Source organism: Nomia melanderi, chromosome 14 (genome assembly GCF_051020985.1).
Source record: "Nomia melanderi isolate GNS246 chromosome 14, iyNomMela1, whole genome shotgun sequence".
Classification (NCBI taxonomy): domain Eukaryota; kingdom Metazoa; phylum Arthropoda; class Insecta; order Hymenoptera; family Halictidae; genus Nomia; species Nomia melanderi.
Genome location: NC_135012.1, coordinates 9,749,632 through 9,772,781, shown reverse-complemented (window position 1 = coordinate 9,772,781; position 23,150 = coordinate 9,749,632). Strand labels below are relative to the sequence as shown.

At 35.6% G+C, this 23,150-nt stretch overlaps 1 protein-coding gene across 2 annotated transcripts in view; it reads right to left on the bottom strand.

Annotated features, from left to right (window-relative positions):
* Positions 1-2,495: 2,495 nt before the first annotated feature.
* The window catches only part of LOC116429020 (lachesin), a 142,478-nt gene continuing 121,823 nt past the window's right edge, over positions 2,496-23,150 (bottom strand). Inside the window, exons 8-11 of one of the 2 annotated variants that reach the window (XM_031981383.2) lie at positions 22,936-23,055; positions 19,310-19,477; positions 13,802-14,106; positions 2,496-13,666 (exon numbers count right to left, since the gene is read on the bottom strand). In XM_031981383.2, the coding sequence (XP_031837243.1) occupies positions 13,820-14,106; positions 19,310-19,477; positions 22,936-23,055 (575 nt within the window). In that variant the 3' untranslated portion in view covers positions 2,496-13,666; positions 13,802-13,819. Of the gene's footprint in view, positions 14,107-19,309; positions 19,478-22,935; positions 23,056-23,150 lie in introns of both variants that reach the window. The other variant, XM_031981382.2, reaches the window with a different exon arrangement.

Here is a 23,150-nt window from a genome sequence, read left to right as displayed (position 1 = left end):
AGATGTTAACACTAAAACTACCGTTAAATTGACTTATTGAAATTTCTCTATAGAGAAATCAATTGCTTTAATAATTTCTCTGAAAAATATCTGTTATCCATTTAATAATTGCAAAAAGAAGAAATGGCTCATTTTGACCAGTCTGGTAGTCTTAGTGTTAATTAAGTGTTCAAATGATACGTAGATAATTGCATTAATGCCGAGATTAATGCAATATTTAGTGAATAATCGAAGCAGAAAGTGATCGTTGATAACTAACAGCTTCTTGGAAAATTGTATTCCCATATTTGCTTGCACGTCAAGTTTCACGAGTGATTGGAACTTAATTAACTAACTCCTTACGCTTACAATATCTGCTACGCCCATCGACCGTGTAATTCAGTTGTCACGCTCGCAGCTTTCTTTTAACGTAATTCAGTGATAAATGTGTTCCACGTTCCAATCACTTTCAATAAATCGCATTATTACTTTACATAATGATCTAGTTTCTTCGAACTAAATTGAAATTTTCCTTCTTCGCTTCATATAGTGTAAAACACTGTATTTTATCAACTGAAATTCAATTTCGAAATCGAATCTTGATCATTTAACAACCAAAAACAGTTTACTACTACATAAAGAAATTTCGCAAGCTTTCACAACTTGACGTAAAACAGTACAAGCAAATCGGAAAATCTTAACATTTCTGTTGTTTAGAAATATATGAAAGAATAATTTAAATGAATTTGTTAAGAATCTCGAAGAATCTTTTCTATTTATTTTTTTACTTGAACATTTCTATGTCTGAAGCAATCTTTCATATATTTATAAACAGAGGAATCAAAGATAATTTATATTACTTATATTAGACAATTGAATAAATTAGAAATTGAATTATGTAGATAGATTAAATAGAATTAAATTAGACGGTACTTACGTTATATCGAATCAAATTAAACAGTACACAGATTACATAAAATGAAATTAGTATTTAGATTAGACGAAATATCGTGTTTATTATGAAAATCGATACGACACGCGCATTTTCGCGAGAAAACACGTTAAGACACCTGCCTATCGAATATTCCCATTACCTCTGGTTTCGTAGATATGTTCGTTCACTTGCATCGTTACATCCATTAAACACACAAATGTTCATACAAGGAAGCCGTGGGTCGATATAACATCTGCGCTCCGGATTTATATTTTTCCGCTAGCCATATCGAAGGAAAACTCAGTACCGAGTAGGCTACGCGTATTAACTTTTCGACTTTACAGGCTACTGTACACTCCTAGTTGTAGAAGAATTCGTTCGAGGCGTCGAAAAATAAATTTCTTCGAAAATCAGAAAGTCAAGGAGGGGGAACCCTTTTCAACGTGTAGCGACGATCGCAGTCTAGTGAAACTAACTGTACAATATTCTCGTCTAGTCTTTGATGAATAGACTGCAGATTTGACGCACTCCGCGAGGAAGAGTGCGTAGAATTTAAAATAGAAAATATTGTTATTTCGAAGTATTTTTAAGTGACCGACGAGGCTTTAATGATAAAACATACTTTCTTAATTTCAATTAATTATAATATTTAAAATTTTAAAAGATCCGCTTAAGAGAATTTACGCTCTTAAGAGATCAGTTTTCGATACAATCGTTTCTCGAAGTTACTTCAGTTTTAATTTCGGACGAAAATCTACAGCCTATTAACAAACTACGATCGTGCGTCGAGGTTACGACTAGAATCGAAGTGGAACTAATGTGTTTCGTAAAGCAATGAAAAATTGACTGCGACAATGTACAACGATGGTTCTAATTGGAACCTACTCTGTACAATTGGTTTTTACTTTTCGTATTCTTCTTACTTTTTTTTCTTTTTCCTTTATCTCTTCGCTCGATTAGAAATCAGTTCTTTTGTATTGTCTGTTGTTACAATCGGAGAAGCGTTTGGAAGCATGAGTGTCGGTGGTCGTCGGATTGGCCATGATGCACACCTGTCGGATAACCCTCAGTGGCCGCGGTTCAGACACTGAGACTCGAAAGGCGATTCGGAGACGTCCGGCTCGTGGATTCGTATATGTTACAGGCAAACATGGAAATTTCGGCGTCAGACGGGACGAGATCGTGACGCGACGGTTCGTGGGATTTTTGGCACTGAGTCAACAAAGCGGTCATAATAATGGCAAAGGATTGAATTTAATCGGGAGAACGTGTATTGACTAATGAGAATATGAATGATAAATAAGACAGGAGAATCGAGGTAGTACTATGAAAATTGAAATGATAAAAGGTTTTGATTCCTTGAGAGCTTGACTTAGTGTTTAACCAGGAGTTTCATTTGAATGATTGAAATTCGGAAAAAATAGTAACGTTGCGGATTAAATAATTAGTTACGAAAATAATTTTAATATAAACCTCAACGGAATATTAATGATATTAAATTATGTTACAATTAATTTACAATTTATAATTACATCAACTGAAACAGAAATATTTGTACCTCTGATTTACTGATAACAAAGAAACGATGTAACAAATAATTACATAATATGTAATAGAACGTTAAATAATAATTACAATAAAATTACACATAAAAATCAACATTTGTTGCAGAGATAATTCTTGAGAACCTGAGATATCAGAATTTCAATAGTGGTATGATTGAAATAACACTGAAAACCAAAAGTGAAACTTCAACTCTAATCTTTCATTCTTAAACATAGTATAAATGATCGATTATGTAGTTTAAATGATTAGATTAGTCTGTATGTAACATATACTCCATGATAGATAGCGTAGAAATCGTAAAGCAACTATTCATACAAATTGTACATTGAGTATATGTATAATAACGAATGCTCTCACACACGTAACACGAAAGTACTTGGTTAATTGTTATTCACCTCGCAGAATCTCTTATAAACGATTTCCCCTTTCGCCTTCTCTCGGATAAAGTTTTACATACTGATATTGTCTCTGTTTTCGCAGGAGATTCTGAAAGTAGAGACAGAGCGTGAATAGTCATAGACATCGGAACCAATCGGACATTCGAGTGATATGCCTTGTGTCGTGATATATTTCCAATCTCCCTTTAAAAACGCCTAACGAAACGGAAATAACGACTCGCTATGTTCCTAATCGTTAAGATAGATATGTGTATGTACATATAGAAATGCGTGGGCGAATGTTCGACATCGAGAGATCTTCTTTTCGTAATTAATCCATCGCCGCGCTTTCGGATCGTTCATGACAGACCGGAATTTCGAAACCGTCAATGGAAAATTATTGCGTAAGGAGCAGAATATTTCGAATTAATTTTTCATTAATATTATTGCAACCTTTGGGCAGATTTATTCTGTAAAAGTGAACCGTAAATTGAAACTTAATTCGAATGTAGATGAAAGAGAACGTTTTATGAAATGCTTTTCAAGTCCATTCGGAGGTTATTTGAAATGTGGAATTATGTAATATTCGATTGTCCTTTGGACAATTATAGCGATTGATGAGTGTAAAAGGATTGTATAATTTGATATTCAAGTTTATGTAATTCTTGTCTCGTATAATTGTTATGTGCCTGTCCGTTATGTTTTCAAAGTTAATTTACATATTGTTAAGAGATGTAAATTAGATTTATGTATAATTTTAAATTAAAAGGATATCCAGGTGACAAATTTTGAACTGTAAGATAGAATTAGGATTAAAAAAAGTTACGTACTATGTTTAAATTCTTATATATATATATATGAAAAAGAATATTTATGACTCTCATCTTTGAAATCTGTTTTCTCTTCAACATAAATAATGCCCAATAAAAAAATGTGTTAAATATTTTATTAACAACCAGCTTCGACGTTTATCCATCAACAAATATTATTATGTATTAAACATCACATTTATGTATCAAATGACAAAAAGAACATTCAGCCCTTATAAGTAAATAACCCTAAAGTATAACAACAAAAACGTAACACTTTCCCCCTTGAAATTCTTCAAATAAGACGTCAAAACAACAATCTCTCTTTCAAATCTTTAAAGAATAAAACAACAAAGAAGTTCACAAACAAGATAGTCAAATAATAAACAAGAAGATTTTCTCTCTCAAAATATTTTATACAAAACCCTCAAAACCATAACTTCCCCCTCAAAATTCTACAAATAAAATCCCAAAAATATAACTTCCTTCCCAAATTCTTTCAAACATATCAAAAACATAACGCCCTAAGTCCATCAATTATAAGCAACCCCATTTTTCCACCAGCAAACCCTACCAAAGTACAACGTCTCCAACCTTCAATCCCAAAACCCGAGCTACTAAATTCATAAATGAAACAATCAAATAATACAACAAGCACAACCTTTGTCTCTCAAAATTATCAGACAAAACCCTCGAAAACATAATTTCTTTCACAAGACTCTTCAAATGAAACATCAAAACTACCTTCCTTCCCAAATATGTTCAAACAAAAACTGAAATACCAAAACCATAACTTCTTTCCTAAATTTTTCCAAACAAAACCCTCGAAACCATAACTCCCTTCTTCCGAAATCTCTCAAACGGTTACAAAGAGCCCCTCTCTTCCTCCAGCGAACCCAACCAAAGTACAACGTCTCCAACGTTCAATCCGAGACCGAGAACTTCCGAAGCATAGCAGTGCATTATCCCGCGTCAAACCGAAACGCAGCCACCGTCGAAACTTGTCCGTGATACCCGCGAGCGGAACGACTCGGAAGAAGCCCGGCGAGCCGAGCCGAGCCGAGCCGCGTCGCCGTCTCTCCATGGACGGATGAAGTCCACGCTGGGTGGCTGACGATGACTCCCAGCGAACCGTGAAATCCTCTTCACGAGGTGCGGCACGGCCCAGGTTCGATGGGCCATATTTCACACGGCCATTACGCCACCGCGAGGGGTAATAATACCGCACAATTACCGTGGATCTGAAGTTCTCGAAAGAAAGGAAATAAAATCAGCATAAAGCGGGCCACCAAATGGCGCCGGCAGACCTTTAATGAAAGTACCCGCCGCGGGTAAGAAGGTAAGACACGGGGTAGTAAGGGGTTGGGGGGGTTGAAGCGCCAGGGCCTCGGGAGAGAGGAGGACGGAGAGAGAGAGGGGCTTGGCCCTTAAATTAATTCGCGATGAATTACGTCCGTGCCAGCTGTTCGGGCAGTTGTGTTTATTTATGAAGGAACTAGGATCTTCTTCGCGCAGTCCTTAAAGCCGGATCCGCTTATATAATTTCTAACGATCGGCCGAATTCTTTCCCCCGCTTCACGGGTGGACCGCGTTCACGTGCAACGACGATAATCTGGAGTGAATGTGCCAGTGATTTATTGCGGTCTCTCTGCGGCCCTGGCTAACGAGGGATCTTGATGAGGCTTTGGAAGGTGATTCCTGAAAAAATGTTTGATGCGCGGTGGCTTTTCGGTGGATGTGGTTTGACTCGGTTGGAATCAAGGTTAACCTCTTGTCTTATGATTTATTTAACTGTGATCTGTATAACTACTTTATCGTTAATAATTCATTCGGGAAAAAAATTCTGACGCTTATGCTACGTCTACGTTTACTCTAAATGGTAACGATTGATAATAGAAAATTAACTCTTTGCACTCGTATGTCATGCTGGAGGTGGCAATTATAAACTGTTTTAAAAATTGAATCTTATAATAATAATAATAATAGGTACTTTCATTAATTACTCTAAAAATAAATACAAGTTTACAACAACATTGAAAGTAAATCAAGTGCAAATGATTAATATTTAACTTAGATTTTGAAAAAATAAATGACGCTTACACTTGTCAAATTCAGTTTAAAATTTTCGTTGCGAGTCTGACAGAGGAGGATTAAACCGAACTGTTAAGTGTGAGGAAGGTGTTTATTTAAAATATGAAATTTGTTAGTGGTTGTGGATTTCTTTTAGAAATATTTTGAATGGTATTAAAGTATTTTTATTGAGAATTTTGGATATTGGTTAGGTTTAGGTTAGGTCCACATTATTTTCGCTTTCTTTTTTGTATCCACTTGCACAGTGGCGGAAGCTCAGGGAGTCATGAGTAAATATCGAGGAAAACAAAACTATACGACACTATAGTCGCTTCTAACTAGATTTAAAAAATATTTATGTTAAAAATATAATAACCCATAATTATCAAAAATATTCAACGGAAAATAGATTTTAAACGAAATAAAACTATACACTTCTCAATCTGAACATGTTGATATCATAGTAATATTTGATACGTATTTCCAATCAAAATAATCTACAAATATCTTACAGCGAGATCGGTCGCGATCATCAATCAATAATTGGAAACGCACCTTTTAATCGAAACACAATATACAATCAGTATCCTCCGTCTATTTCTGACAGACAGCTTCAATCGGCGAAGCCCACGCTGTCCCGACAAATCAAAAATCAATTCCACCATTTTACTGAACAGCTGCAGCCCTGATTTGCAATTCCGCTCGAAAATTGTTAAAGAATCGCGGCAAAGGTTCTATTAGCCCTTAGAATATTCCCGGCGTCGCGTCGCCACGAACGATCCGAAACCCGCGGCCCTAGCGCGTCCCCAAATCATCTCCGCTCCCCTCGACCGCTAATATCGATATTCGTTGTGGAGAAAATTCAGGGAACTCTCCGAAGAAAGTAAATTCCTTTACTGATAGAAATCGCCTAAAGCGGACTGTCGCGATAGTCTCCCTATAGAATGGAAAGGGTACACAGAATGTAAAAGAAATATTCCTACGATACGGAACGAAGAAAGTAATACGAGAAGAATAAGGAAACTCGGGATCCATTGATAGCACCAGTCGCGTTTAGTTACTTCCTCTCTCCCCCCTCTCTCCCTCTTCCTCTTTGGAAGTAGAGGAACCGAACGGGTTAGAGAGATTCATTTATTTAGCGTTGAGTACACATCGACGCCGGTGTAAGCGTCTGTCAACGTCGTAATCGAACGTTAAACTTGTCACGGTTTAATCCCCAATCGCGTGATTCTCAGCTAACTGTACAACTTCTCGTTCCACATCCTACGCTTCTCTCTCTCTCTCTCTCTTTCTCTATTTCCCTAGCGTTATTTCTCTCTGCCTCGTCCGCCGTCGCTGACGCATAAGGATTAAACCGAACTTTCCGCGTCGACAAATAAACGAACAGGAGAGAACCGAAGTACGCTATCAACAGTCAGAAATACAAAAATATGATTAGTATCTCATTTTCTTCATCTTCCTTTTTTCTCTTTCACGCTCATTCTCCGTGACGCTCGATTTTCTATCTGAACTAAAATCGTCTAGGAAACGGGACTCGCTTGCCTACCGAATGCGCTCGCGATGCTCTTTGCCCTTTGGATGCGAACAAGCGTGCGAGTGTACGCCTTGATGATGGCTGCTCGTGCGATCGTAGGAATCGATAGTTTTTCAGGGATGGTTCGGTGGTAAGTAAAAACACCGAAGTTGAATTTGGCAAAATTTTGGTGGGAAATGGTTTTTGTGAAAATGTTTGACGTGTAGTCTTGGTTGGTGTTGGTTAATTGGGGGCGAAAAATATGTTTTTGAGCTGGAAAAGAAATTTATAGCAACTTCCAATGTCTATCGTAACATAATTATTTAAAATATAATGAAAATTTCTTATCTGTTTGTGTACTTTTAAACATTTCTGCTTGTAGAAAATTCAATGAAGGTTTTAAATAATCTGTTGTAATGTTGAGTGTATTTGTCCTTTCAATTTTCGCAAATGTATAGGAAATTTTAATATATAATTTTAAACAAATGGAGTTTTCTGGAATCTTATTGCAAGTTGAATTTATTATTAAAGTGTAAATCATTTTACCACGTATGTTTTTTTACTTCAGCAGTTTATAAGGTCGGTCGAATACATTTCTCACCCCGAAATTTGACGATTGTGTTCACCCCTTCGGAATAAATAATATTTAACCAAAAAAAGTACATATAAAATACTTCTGTAAAATCTTTTTCTACCAATGTTTCATCAAAATAATTAAAAACCACTTCGCTATATATTTTACGATTGAAATCGTTCAGATGCACATTAAAATTTTTGTCCTCTAGACATTATCACAGAATATTTGAAAACAAAATTAATGGATTTGTAATTAAAAGAGAAAGACGATAAGTCGATCGGGAAATTAAATAAAATATGGACTGAAAGTGACCCAGCCTCGTTTAGATGAGAGCTGAGAAAGCTTCGTATTGATTTATCATTATACAACAGATAAACAAGTATAATAAAAGCGAGAAACTTCTATAAATAATTATTAGACTGCAGGCTGTATGTAATTATAGTATATGCATGTCAATATACGTAGTAATTGCTTCCCATCTTGACATAGTTTCCATGTTGTATAACTATGCACTTTGGATTAAACATATCTAGAAGTATCGTAAACAAGGATTTTCGAAAAACATCTGAGAACTTTGTGCGTTGTCTGCTGTTTGATTTCTAACATTACAAAATTAATCCAACAGTCTGTTGATTGTTCAACTCTCAAACACCAGGACGAGATAAAAACATCTTTCAACATATTGCAAACACGTCACATCTGCAATGGACTTATAAGAAAATTTCATCGATTACAAAAAAGAACCATTATCCTAATGATTCAAATAAAAATCCACCATCATGAAAATAACACGATATTATTTTCAAATAATTTTTCCAACTAGAAAAAAATAATTCAATCTTATATAAAAATACAATATTAAAAAAATTAATTTTGGAATAGATTACAAGCGAAAGTAACTTATCACGTCAATCGCAATCAATATAAGGGAAAAACAATGGTTGTTCGTAGATCACGATTAAGCCAACAGACATTAAGATAACAGAGCAATATGAACGCAATTGTTCCTCTCTTCGGCGTTCTTCAAAAGAACCGCGCCGCAGAGAAGACCTAGATCGCAGTTCCTAGATCAAAGCATTGTTCGATCCGCGGGCGTACAAGTATGTCGTCGCGCTCGTTAAAATCGCTTGGTCCGATCGAAGGAATCCGGTTAGAACGCCGCGTCGTTCATGCACAGCGCCCTTGCGCCCCGCACATAAAAAGCTGTCGACAATCATCGAAAACGCGATGTGTATATATATAATATATGGAGTGCTGAGAATCATAATTATCTGAATGATGCATGTTCTTTATCAAATTAAGCTTCATCCCGGATACTAAAGACTGCTAGAGATATTCTTTGATCTGAACACATGGTGTTTGTAGTCTGATTATGAGATTAATAAGAAATTATACTAAATAAGTAACAATTATATAACTATTTCTATTAATATATTATTATGAATCTTTTATATCAGTAGCCAATTAATTCATGTTATTTCCATATTATATTAACGCAAAATTTCTAAACTCATAAGAAAGGAAATAATAAAATAAACATTAGAAAAGAAAACCAAATCTCTCTTTATTTAAATAATTAGTAATAAATATTCAGCTACACGCACGATATTTGAAGTCTCATTCAATTACAAAATTCAGAAGTAATCCTAGACAGTAGATAATTAATTTATATTATTTCAATAATATACAACCCTTCGCTAAAAGAGATTTTCAAACTTCAAAAACCTCTTTCCATAATTTTAGTTTAAAAATTAAATTACAAAACCTTAAACATTAGACAAGAAATGTCTATAAACTATAAAGTATTTCAAACATCAAACCCCAAGATCATCATCCTAGAATTCAACCTCAACTGATTAGTCAATAACCACATAAGGATTACTAACTCGAAAATCACCAGTTCCAAACAGAATTATTTCTAATAATATTGAACCTGCACTATGATTCTCAGTGATTCTTAGACAAGAAGTGACTATAAACTATAAAGTATTTTAAACATCAAACCCCAAGATCATGATCCTAGAATTCAACCTCAACTGATTAGTCAATAACCACATAAGGATTACTAACTCGAAAATCACCAGTTCCAAACAGAATTATTTCTAATAATATTGAACCTGCACTATGATTCTCAGTACGCCATATATATACCCTATTACGCTTTTGCCGCTTACGAGGATCTACTTATACAGAATACCTTAGTTACCCTGACGTGTCAATATGCACACACATGTACACGTGCAAGCCCCTGCGTGCGTCTCCGTGTGTATCCCTGGTACGTGTGTGTATGATACATAGATATACGTGTACAAGCGTATATGTACACCCACGCGAATTTATTGCCACTGAAACTGAGAGAGGAACGCGCCCGGGCCGGCCCGATGCGATCCGATCCGCGCGTACGCGCGCCGACCCAGGACCATATTTCCTGTCCGTCTGTGCTCCGTTCTTCTTTCTTCATTATTTCACGCCCCTTAGCCGATACCTCCCCCCGGGTGCCACTCGTCTAGACCTAAAGTATCTCGCGATCGCGGAGATTGATTCCTCTTTTGTCAATTTCCTTCTCCCCTTTCTTTAGTTTCTGCTCCCTTTCTTTCTGTCTTTCCCTCCTGCCCTTCTTCTTTCCCTTCTCGTTCGTTTTCCTTCTCCAGCGATCCACGGTGAATGATTTTCATCGGGCACGAAGCGATAAAGGTCCGATGGCGTCATAAAAATACGAAGGCCGAATTTTGCGAGGGATTTATGTATATTTATTTTGAAGACGAGCTCGTTGCGAGAGAATTTTTTTTAGAAAGGCGATTGGTTGTTGGGTTTGAGTTCATTGTGCTTGTGAATTTTAGTGAGAGTGAAGATAAGTTGGTGGTTTGTAGTAGGGATGTTGTTTTGGGAATTGTGAACCGATTCGAACTTGGTTTTTGTTAATTTCGTTGAGTATTTAGTTGGAAGTAGCTGTATAATGGCTGTGGGTATGGTTTGAGAGATTATAGAAATGATTTGTGAAAAATATTGATTTCTTTATGGAACATAATTTGGAGAATCGAAGGAAAATTAATATTTCTGTTGATCTCTGAATGAGACAGACTGAGATTAATAGATTTGATATTAATAAGTTTAATAATTAGTAATCTGTGGGGAATCAGAGATAATCATATATCCAATAAATGCATAGAATCTGCGGTATAGTAATGTCCGAATACTTTTTTAGTGACAAATTCATTCAGGTATAATAATTTAAGTTGTTTAAATGGGAGTTTGTTCTATAACTAAAATAGTAAGCAAATTGCTAAGTAATAAATTATGATATTAGTGATCATAAACAGTCAACCACTTGATAATAACACGGAGAATCAATATCTTAATAATTATCATCAACAGTGAAATTAATTTATTCTAAATCACAATATTAATTTTAAAAGTACCAACAATGACAAAAATTGAGAAAATTAATGTTTTGGCTTCTAAAATTATTATACAACACATTCAAAAGTAATAAAAAAAGGGCTTTCTGACTTAGAAAAAAAACGATGAAACGAGTAAATCCATCAATAACTAAAAAAAACTATTATTTATTCCATTAAAATTTATGAGAAAATATTAAAAAATCGACTTAATCGACATTTTGCAATACACTCGAAACACGTTATTTCCCACTCCCTTGATTTAAACGTTTCCCATACGTCAAAAATATTTCTAATATACCTAAATATTTGTCAGAAGTTCATTAAAAAATATTATTCGCGCGCCGAACGGAACAGTGGGAATTTTTTACACATTCCTCGCAGTTTGCAGGATGTTTATTGTTACTGCATTGGCATCACCGTAATTGACCCAGATCGGTAATAGAAGTGTACAACTGAATCGAACATATTGCTGCATTCGTTTTTCAAGTGGTCGTACTGAAATTTTCCTCTGGGATATCGAATGAAAAATGAACACTCGAAGAATCGGTAATGAGCGAATAACGGATAAAAAGATCCTGTTGCATCCGCGAAATGTAAATAGGCGAACAACGAATAGAAAGCGATTCGATGGGATCTAATAATTCCGTCGGAATTTCCCCGATAAAATCGGTGCTCGATATTTCGTAGCTTAAAAGCGTTATTTTTTATTAGCCAACAGATGGAGCGGAACAGAGGCAATCGCGCGATGCCGGATCAACGCAAACAGCGAGTTCGCACATGTCGGGAATACACTTGTTAATATTTTATCCTTCTCTCTTTCCTGCTTGGGACAAATAAAGTTCCAACGCGAGTTTCATTTCCTCCGTTCCGCTGGCTACGTAATTTACGACTCGTGCGAGCTAATTCGACCCCGCTATCGTGCGCAATTGCATTGATTAAAAGGTTAAACGCGGTGTAACCATAATTCGAAGCATCAACTGGTATCCTAATGTTTTTCTGGTATCTCAAGCTTTTCCAAATTTTTCGTTTATCGTACGCTTGTAATCTTCGTGACCAGAAATATTTGAAAATTTGCTCAGTTAGTTTCATGTGTAATTTTGAAACTTGTAATTCAATTTTTTCTTTTGTGAATATTCTATTAAAAACTTTGGTAAATATTATTTCGTTTGTGTATGCTCTATAAGGATTAAATTGCGATTTCATATATTTATTACAAGTATGCATGTTTATAATATATCATATTTATGCAATAAAATTTTTGGAAGTTTTTAATGAACTCTTCATTTTATTTTGGATTGAGAACATTTTTTCCTTTAAATACATAATTTTGAGTTCGATCTTTGAAACAATGTTCACTTCAAATAATTTGCATAAATATGCACACTCTAAGAATGAGTATTTTTAACGAGTGCAGCAACACTAGGGATCAATTATTTGAATATTTTTTAAATACCGCGTAATCCATATCGGACGAGTCAATATCTGAATTTATTTTTGTAAAATCTATGATTAGACGAGAAAATCAATTTTAACCTGTCGTATAATACTCGTGACATGTTTCCAATTCCATTCGCTTAACATTTCAAACTAGTTTTAAATTTAACACGGTGTAGCTTCGATTATCTGAACGCCGTTTTCCTGAGTATTGCCTAACCGAATTATGTACGACAATTCGAACTGAAACATTGGAGTTTATTAATGACATTACGAGATATGAATCAATAATTAATGTCTAATTGGAATAACTACACAATAATCATTTATCGATTTTTAATTTTTCAAGCAAATATTTATTAATGAACACATTGAGTTTTGCAGATACTATTGTTATCTGGTAAAAATTCATCCAATGTGCAAAAATAAATTTTTAAAATATGAAACAGGGTATCTATGGACGAAACTTTACCTTTGAAAAAATTGTTTTTGAAAATTTACCTATATAAATAATGTATCATTGTATAGATAATATTGTACAAATTAATTTTTCAATTTTAAAGTTCCAATTATATACTACTTAAAAATAATCTAATTCAATAACAAAAGCTACTCCAAGCATCCAAACAACAGTGTTTTATAATACAATTTTACCCCACAGTATGACAATTCTCAAAAATTTCTTCGAAATCCCAAGGTTCCACCACACGAATCTCGAATCAACAAGACCCATAAAAATTCACAAACAACTCAACGAAATTCCCAGTTAATCACAAAAGCATACAAACATAGTCACCAACCAATATCCACACCAACATCCTCTAGGAAACAGGTCAAAAACAAAGTCACGAGTCGAAACGCTTATTTTCACTTCCTCGAACGTTCCCATTCTCCCATCAGTCCTAAATTCCAATTTTAAAAGGACCTCCTTTCGCTTCGTGCCCAACGTTCGTTGCTTCAACCGTGGACCGTCGTTTCAACCAGGTCGCCGTTTTCGTTATTAAAGCTACGATTTAAGAATAAGCCACTCAGGGAAGACGATACTTCGTCGGCGCCGAATTTAACCGAGAAACAAAGCGTGCCTCAATATACCGATCGGCCTTAATATCGATCCGAAATTGTTATAACAGATTCCTCAAACCTTCTCAGTCCGATTCGCTCACTGGCGGAGGATGATCAGCGTCAGAACGACGATCAGCGAACTCAGGGTCGCCCGATAATCCGCGCTGGAACTGACGCTGATCGCTGACTTCTTCTTGCCGATCCTTATTGTCGGGACCGGCGTGGCGACCGACGGGTACCCAAGGTGACCGTTAATCGTGTTGTCCACGGAAAAAGGTTTGTTCTCCATTTTGTCCATCTCCGCCGAGCCGTAAACGATCTCGTCCTCCTCGTCGTAGAAAGATGGCCGCACCGCTGTCTGCGTCTTCGCTGGACCAGAGATCTCTGTAAAATATTGGAAACTTTTGCTTTAACCTTTTGAGTCCCAAATAATAACTTTCAGTAAATATAGATTTATTTCGAAATAATGTGTCTCAATTGACTTATCGTTTTCAACGAAAATAAGTATTTCTGTGAAAAAATAGTCTGCTATGCCAAAGATTAAAAATAGTCACACGAAACTATAATGAAGTTTTGAATGTTTATAATTCTTCAGTATACTAGTTTCGATTCGTTATTTGGTTTAATGAATAAATTGCACATTTGAATTAAAAGCAACACGAAACCTTTACTTTCTCTGATTTTGGCTTTTGAACGGTAATGCTGTATACACTATACAATATAATTATTTTTAATTTAAATTCATATCAATAATGCGTTTTTATACAGAGATGATTATCTAACGTACGTGTGTATCTATCTCGACAGTGATAAAATATTATGAGGCGGAGGGTTGATAACCACGATACCAATGTTGAAAATTTTCCTTTTACTTTTCCGTCTCTTCCACTTTTTAATGGCGCACGAAAAATAAATAGCGGATTTGACGTGCTTTTAGCCGAAGAGAATTATTAAAACGCAGAAGAGGACAAACTCTTTTATATCCTGTAACGAGGCTTTTTACATTTTTGTGAAGGAGTAAATTTTGATTTCAGATGAGATTCCGTAAATTAACATTGAGAAATAGGAATCCGCGTACACGTTCGCACTGTGCTTGTTCATTTCGTATTTTAATCAAGTTAATGTTTTTTTTCGAGGTATTTTTGATGGCCGTTAATTAAGATTATTTCAACGGCGGCTTTATATTTTTTCAGTAAAAGAATATGCGTACGAAGTACGCAAAAGATCTTTTTTTGTCTGTCCATGGTAATCATAAAAGAAATTTCCGCTTTCAAACAATATTTTTAAATTCCTTTCTTAAATTTAATTGAGAGAACCTGCTGCACTCTGTATTCTGCATAAGTGTAAAATACCGGGAACGTTCTTTACAGAGAAACGTGTTAAGTGAAAATTCATATCAGAATTATGCGATGTATTACCTTTCTTTGGCAATGCGTATTAAATGTCATGGTTTTTGCTTCTTGTTGGAATAATTATTGAAACCTTTTTAATTTTCTCTATGACCAAGTAGCATGGCTACTGATTAGAACCTAGAAATTACATAGGCAATAATAAATCGAAAAGAAAAGTTCGTTTATTATTTCAAACAGTATGTTAATAACCCTTTGCCTTAAAAAAATTCGTAAAACACCTTTTCTTCATTCTTCTTAATGTCGTCTGAATACAATAAGATATACACCAACACATACTAAAACCCCTCAAAATAGAAACAACATGTATACAAAACCAAACATTTAAATTCTAAACAAATTTAGTTTCTAATTTAAACAAAGAACTGTATCACCCACACAACTGACACAGCAGTCAAAGCATTAACCCCTGGAATTTAAGAAATCCAAGTATTTATGTTCTTTGAATATAAATTAAATGTTACTCTTCTATTATCAATCTTTATAGTAAACTTAGGCATAGAGTACACATTTTATTTCTTCCTAATAAATGATTAACGATAAAGTAGTTATCCATCTGACACTAGCCAGAAAACCTAAATCCGAATATTTATTTTCTACTCCGCTCTACACGGCATCCAACGCGTCAAACTCGTCGCGAACGCTCCGAAACGAGAATATACGAAATCCGAGCCCTTGCGGAGGACTCAGCGTACCGGTGAAATAAGTAAATCTCAGTATCACGAAACAGCATTGATTCCCAAGACGTAATCGGGTTCCGTAGGTTGTCTGCTACTCTGGCAACGATTTACGAACGGAGGGCAGAGGGAAGAAGAGGGAAAGGGGACGAAGAGGGCCGAAGATCAGCGCGCGAAATCCTTCAAGCAGAGTGCTCGGGGGTCCCGAGCTGTCTGTCCCCGGAGTGCTCTGACCTGATTGAAAGATCCCGGGGATCGTATGCGAATAGATGAGGATTGACCGAAAGAAGACCGGTGTACGACTGCTCCGGAACGTCGTGCCGCGAGAGTCCTCGGAGGTTTGGCGCTGGCAAAGTGAGGATGCTTGTAAACGCGGCCCCCGTGTGTTCGCCGCGCGGAGCAGGGATCCTCGCCTCTGTCACAGGGCGTGCGATTTGTTTGAGGCTTTCACGGGCAAGAATACTGTGATGAATGTTCAATGTTTCCTGATGCGAGGAGTCTGCTGTTGGATCGCTTGATGGCTGGATCGAAGAATACGGAGGATTGGTCAGTTTTCATCTGTTTTTCATTTTTCGTGATGATTTGATATTTGTTGGGTTACTAGTAGGCAGTTGAAATTATAAATAAAAGACTTAGTAAATGTGCCATCTTGGCCTAGTTAGAGTAAACATCAAATTATCTGTCAACAGTATATTGGTAAATATCTTTCGATGTATTGCAGTGGACATCATTAGGGATATGTGGACTTGATACTAGTGAAATCAACGTTTGTTATTTTGAAGGCATAACGTGCTCGACGTTGCGGATGATTGATTACTTGTTTTTGTTGACCGATTGTCGAGTGATTAATTAATAATTACCAATTGAAGCATCGAAGAATCGAAAAATCGAACAAATGAACAATTCACCAATTCACCAATTTATTAATTTACCAATATACCTACCGATCAATCAACATAAAAATAAATAACTGTTCATCACTCATCTGAGTGATTAATTAATAATTACTAACTGAAGAATTGAAGCATCGAAGAATCGAAAAATCGAACAAATGAACAATTCACCAATTTATTAATTTACCAATATACCTACCGATCGATCAACATAAAAATAAATAACTGTTCATCACTCAGCGCCGAGCACATTACACCCTCAACATCAGAAATCCTGATTCTATTCCAGCAGTACCAGCAAGTCCACATATCCCTGATACCAGCTGCAACGCTAGCGGAACATCAGGAAATCTTTCCTAATGTACACAGCTTGCACCCGGAAACTTTGAACACTTATCATAGGGCGATCAGTCTTCCAGAGGAGACTCCCGCCGCGGACTCGCCGGCAACAATTTCCACGTTGGGCTTCCGCAAAGTACTCGTTAACCTGGCCGCCTCGTTACGTATCGGCCGTGAAATAACACCAGCCGGAGACGGATTTCCGGCGTTAAGCGCAGCAGCTATCAACCATCGCGCCGGCTGAGCCTCGCACCGCTTAGTTCCGCGTCGAGCCGCCTCGTTATCGCGAAGCCTTTCGAATATCGCGGATTGTTCGCTCTTTTGTTAGCGGCAATGGTTACAATCGCCTGTGTGACCCTACGGCTCTCGCTGCCACGCGAAGCGGTTGAGTCGAAGCTTGTTAAAGGGGAAACGTCTAGCGAGCTACTTGCAGTCTCCGGCTGCCCTTTATGATGCATTCGACAACTATGGATCTACTGGGTGGGACAATATTGGATTACAAGGTATTACTGTGAAGTATATCTCTTGTTTTTTTATTTGTTTTTGGATGTTGGGTGGTTTTGAGGATTTTTTGGGCGACACTTGGGTATGTCTAGACAACTATGAATCTACTGGGTGGGACAATATTGGATTACAAGGTATTACTGTGCGAAGTATATCTCTTGTTTTATTCGTTTTTGGATGTTCGGTGGTTTTGAGGATTTTTTGGGCGACACTTGGGTATGTCTAGACAACTATGAATCTACTGGGTGGGATAATATTGGATTACAAGGTGTTTCTGTGTGGAGGTGTTTTTGTGGACAGTGTTAGGGTGTCTAGAGAGTTACTTGCCAATAGAGTGTGAAGACTTTTGTACTGATGGAACCTCTTAATTTCTAAAATACTAGAAGTTTGCATAAATAATTGTTGATGATGCTATTTTATTTTTCTACGGAGATTTTGTTCTGGTTTCTTATTATAGTTTTCATATAGTAGTATGTTAAAATAGGAAATTGCAAAAGTGTATTTATCAGTGAACTGCTGATATTTAAGGAAAATCAATTTTTCAGAGGTAATTTGGAACAGTTAAATATAAAAGGTGTTTGTTTATTGTTTAGCATAAGTGCATAAAATACCCAGGTTATACCAATACTTACAGAGACATATATTCAAAGATATATTTGCAACATATAACAAGAGAATAACCATATCTTTCTTCTCATATTTTTTGACAAATTTTAACCCGGATTTACGGAGTTTAAACACGTTTTTAACAACTCAAATTGCCATGGACTTTAGTGCCGAAATTTTCTCTTCGAAATGACCCTGCAAAACTTGAGACACACTCGACAAAAATCCGACTGAGCCATCTTCCCATGGCATGCAGACATTGGAATATTCTTTTCCTATTAGCGCATTTTTCATATAAAGTGCAATGAAACGACAACAATAAATCGTACACCAGTAAAATGTTAAAGAGAACAGTTTGTAACACTTTATTTGGCCCACCCCGTATGTAGAAGCTGTGCTACACGGTCCTGCTTATGTAATCCGTTAAAAGCCAGCAGCTCGTTAGTCGATTAAACTGTGTGGAAAATTTTTGTTGGTGGGAAAAGGCAAGAAGGGACACACCATACTGCATTAATGACAGTGAATTAAAGATTTTGTTACATTTCTTTCGGTCGCTTTCCGTCAACAAAGTTAGTCTGTAGGAAGGAACAATGTAAAAGGGTAATATGCATACTCTCAGTATTTATAAACAATGTATATACTCAATTATGATTAAACTCTATACAAGTTTCTGTAAGAAATTTGGCCAGTTAAAAATATTTTTTCAAAGACCAATAAATAATGTACCAAAAGAAAGAAATGAAATCATTCAAAATCATTCAAAAACTTTGACTATTCTCTGATTAATAAACGTAATAATATAATATTATTTAAACCGAAACACCACTAAATTATTCACTTCCCAAAGTAATTAACTTCGTAAAACGAAAACAGAGAAATTGTATAAATTTACATAGACGGACCAATTAATGTCTGATATAAAATTTAGAAACATTTGAGAAGTCGGTCACTTTGATCTGTGAACTCTCATACGTTGAAGACAGTGTTAACCGCATAATTATACGCGCACATGTAAACGCATGCAAACTGGACTGAATAATAAATTATAGAAAACGCGAGGGGAAACCAAAAGATGGAACCGCAGCGTGTAAATAAAATATATTGGCGGAGAGTACGAGCACGGATTCGCTTTGGAAATATTTCAGTGGCGTGCACTCACCGTATAACCGAATAGTGTTGTCGACGTCACCTAGGGAATTTTTGGCCACGCACTTGTAGATGCCCAGATCAGGCATCTGCACGTTGCGTATGGTCAGCACCATCTTAACCTCGAACCGTGATTTGACGATCGCCTGCACGTCGTGTTGCTGGCTGGATATTATCATTACTATGGAAACAGAATATTTTCATTTATTTATATCGACGCGTTAATTATCATGAGAATATATGTTACTTCTTCCTTCGTAGCAGAGACAAGTAAATACAATTATTAATTTCTTATTATATTAACTATTATTATCTTTACTTACGTTATTACGTATTTTTATTCAACATTAATTATTTTGGATAATGCAATTGTTTTTAAGCAATTTGGACGCGTTAATTATATCGGTAATCATAGGAGTCGTGTTAAATTTTATGTATAACTAATTAATAGTTCTCTCGGCAGTGAATTTATATCTATTAAAATTCACACCTTTTGTAGCAATTTAGAGTTTAATAAATGAATGAACAAATTTAAATGAAACAATTAATTTAATAAAAATCTGAAAGTGTCCATTAAAATAATATTCGATTAAATATAATGAACATATTTGAAGATGCAGATCTTGAATTGTAACACACATATACGAATACAAAAAGAGGAAGTCAATGTATGGTCAGACACGTTTCATGATTAAGGAGTGGAACAATATCTTTTCATTACATTCCACTGTAGAAAAATGATTTAAATATATGAAACCATTAAAAACATGCACTAATTTACTGGTGCTAATATAAAATTATATTTATTGCTATTATTTAATACAGAAGTTATGTATGTCGATTGAGTTATTCATAAATATAAGTAAGATTCCAATATAAAAGAAATGATACTGCAAAATTGGTGTACTAAATGAATATAATGTTCTTATTCGTGCATTATAATTAATATAAATTGGCGAAAAACCGTAATGTCGATTTGGAACGTATAACAATGCCGAGGTCTCTTCTCGGAGCAAGTAGAAATAACCTGTAATAGTCAGACCGCTACACCAGCCGAACTCAGTGTACGCATGCCCGGAAAATGTTTCGATTCAATTTTCTCGAAAACGAAACATCAAACGACAACGTTTTATTCAACGCATTGCCAATTTATTTTCACACCTAAACTAACTCGTTTTCAATTGAATCACGAATAATGAAAATGGCTTTACCTAAAAGCAAATTTTATAATTTAACGAACTCTGACCAATATATTATACATTAGAAATCTAATGTTTTATCTCATCGTTAAAAATATACTCCATTTTAGTATATAAGAAAATTCTTTTAAATTATATTATATAAGAAAAGTCGAATGACAGAATGTCCTACTTCAAGGAAGCAAATTTCGCAATGTCAACTGTTAAAAACACAAATTACAAATTATAAATTATTGTTTAGCATATGAAATCTATACCAACTGAAATAAATTAAAAATAATAATTTATCACCTACCACCGAAAGAATGGTTCAAATATTCAAGAATATCTATTAAAAAAATATTACTTAAAAAATATAATATTCTCAAATTCATATTACCCTAGATAAACTGAAGAAACAGATGAAATTACAAAGGCAAGAAGAAGGCACATTTAAGATCACTCTACGAATCATTATCGTTGATCGCATTTCTACGTCCTTTCGCAAATTCCAAAATAATTTCCAACCCGCTAAAAATGGCAGCACATCGTTTCTAATGCATAAAGAGTTCGGAATAAAATTTAATATGCGCGCATATACGAGATCGTTGAGAATATTGAAAACGAGCCGGAGAATATGGAAAGATATATAAAAGTATGCGAAAATTCACTTCTTAAACGCGCGCCAGGTCTCCTTATTACACTCTGAAATATTCGCCGGTGTGCGCGTAACCCTATACATATATACATACATACATATATACATATATATATATATATATATATATATATATATATATATATATATGTATGTATGTATGTAGATATGTACGGTAGAGAAAAAGAGGCGCAGGATTTTCTGTGCAAGGTGAAAATTACATACGAATGCATTGGGACGAAGTACTCCGGAGAAGTTGCGCTAAAGCGAAAGCGTGTCTACTCGTACAGGCTACAAACTGCTACGAGAATATATTTGCGAACGACCGAGAGTAATTCACTCTCGCGTTTGTCTGCAACTTTTTTACGAATTTCCGCGCGGAAATATTAAACCTGTTAAAGAAAAGCTGCGTTTGTAACGCGCGCAACCTTGAGAACATTTGCGAAACACGGGCCGCGCAGTTTGCTTTAATCATGTTAGAGGAGTGCCTCCATTAACGTAATTTTACATTGGAAAACTCTATTTCAGGATTGAATATTCCGTTACGCGGATGTATGATTCTTCTTGCTCGCCAGATTACCGTGTACGGTGCGCATTCGCCGCCAGTCTCGTTGGTTCTTGTTTATTATACGCATCTCAGCGCTGAAGCATTTCTTTTTGCATTACCGGATAACGTGGAAACACGGGGACAGTTTACTGCAGTGTATTATTCGACGTTGAAATATCAGATTATCGCAATGGACGATAGTATTAGACGTTGAAGCGATTAATCAGGTTTTGTGGGACTGATTTCGTGTGTTTGTGTTCTTTTGATATTTAGAGTTAATTAATGAAATTGTTTCGGACTAAATAAAATTGAGAAGAAAGCGTTTAATGTTTGGTTTGTGACAGTGATTCAATGAAAGTTGATTGTTGCAATGTTCTTGATTATTAAATTGATTTGATCATTTGGAACGTTATTTTAAACTAAATGAGATTGAAAAGAAATGTTTACTGATGTTTAGTTTATAGCAGTAGTTTAATGAAAGTGATAAGGTGGTTTTTAAATATGAAGGATTGCTTTTGTTGATTAATTTATTGTTTGAACGATATTAGATTGCTATATGGAAATTCACGTGTGTTCAAAGGACTTTCCCGAAAATGGTAAAACGAAAAAGATAAAACAAAAACCTTCTAACAGTTAATAATACACAAACAAATACAATATTGAGAATATTTACAATATTACTACTAGTCAGCAGATTTTTATACATTTACAGGAAATTTGAAAATGAAAAATTGGATATACAAAATTTAATAAATCATATAAAATATCCAAATCATATTGCTTTTTATAATATTCATTAAGAAAAGCCATTTTCTACTGTAATTCTATTTGTCCAACAATATCAAAATTTGAATCTTTACAAGAATCCACAGCCTAACTATTACAAAACGTTAATCAACGAAACATGCAAAAAGAAGTCGCAATGAACTTCTCAATTCCATGCAAAGTACAACCATACTACAAACACACACCAGTATAAGTACAATAAATATAGACACTACATTCCATCTTTTGATATCACTTTTCACATCAAAGATTCTTCAAACTAAAAACCGTGCAAAACCGTGTAAACAAAGTATCGTATAAATCAGGTAAGATCACCTCTCTCCAGATACATTTTCGTGTGACACAAAAAGGCGTCATAGGCATCGAACGCGTTAAAGTCAGAAAGCTGCGACAAGATTCGCTCACGAGAGGAGCGCATGCTGGAGGGGACACGTACAAGCTAGACACCGAATGTCCGACATAGATCTCACCGTTATCCTTTTCCCAATAATTAATCGACTTCGGCCAAGCCTCGACAATATATTCCAGGTTCACGTCGGTGCCCAGAGGTGCGCCGACCAGTTGAGTAGGTACACGAATCACCGGCGGAACTGTGACAGAGAATCGCAGACACGGGTTGCAGTCGGGCGTTCGCTTTCGATTCACGGCCGAAGTGGATCGGTAATTGATGGCCGAGAACTAGGAG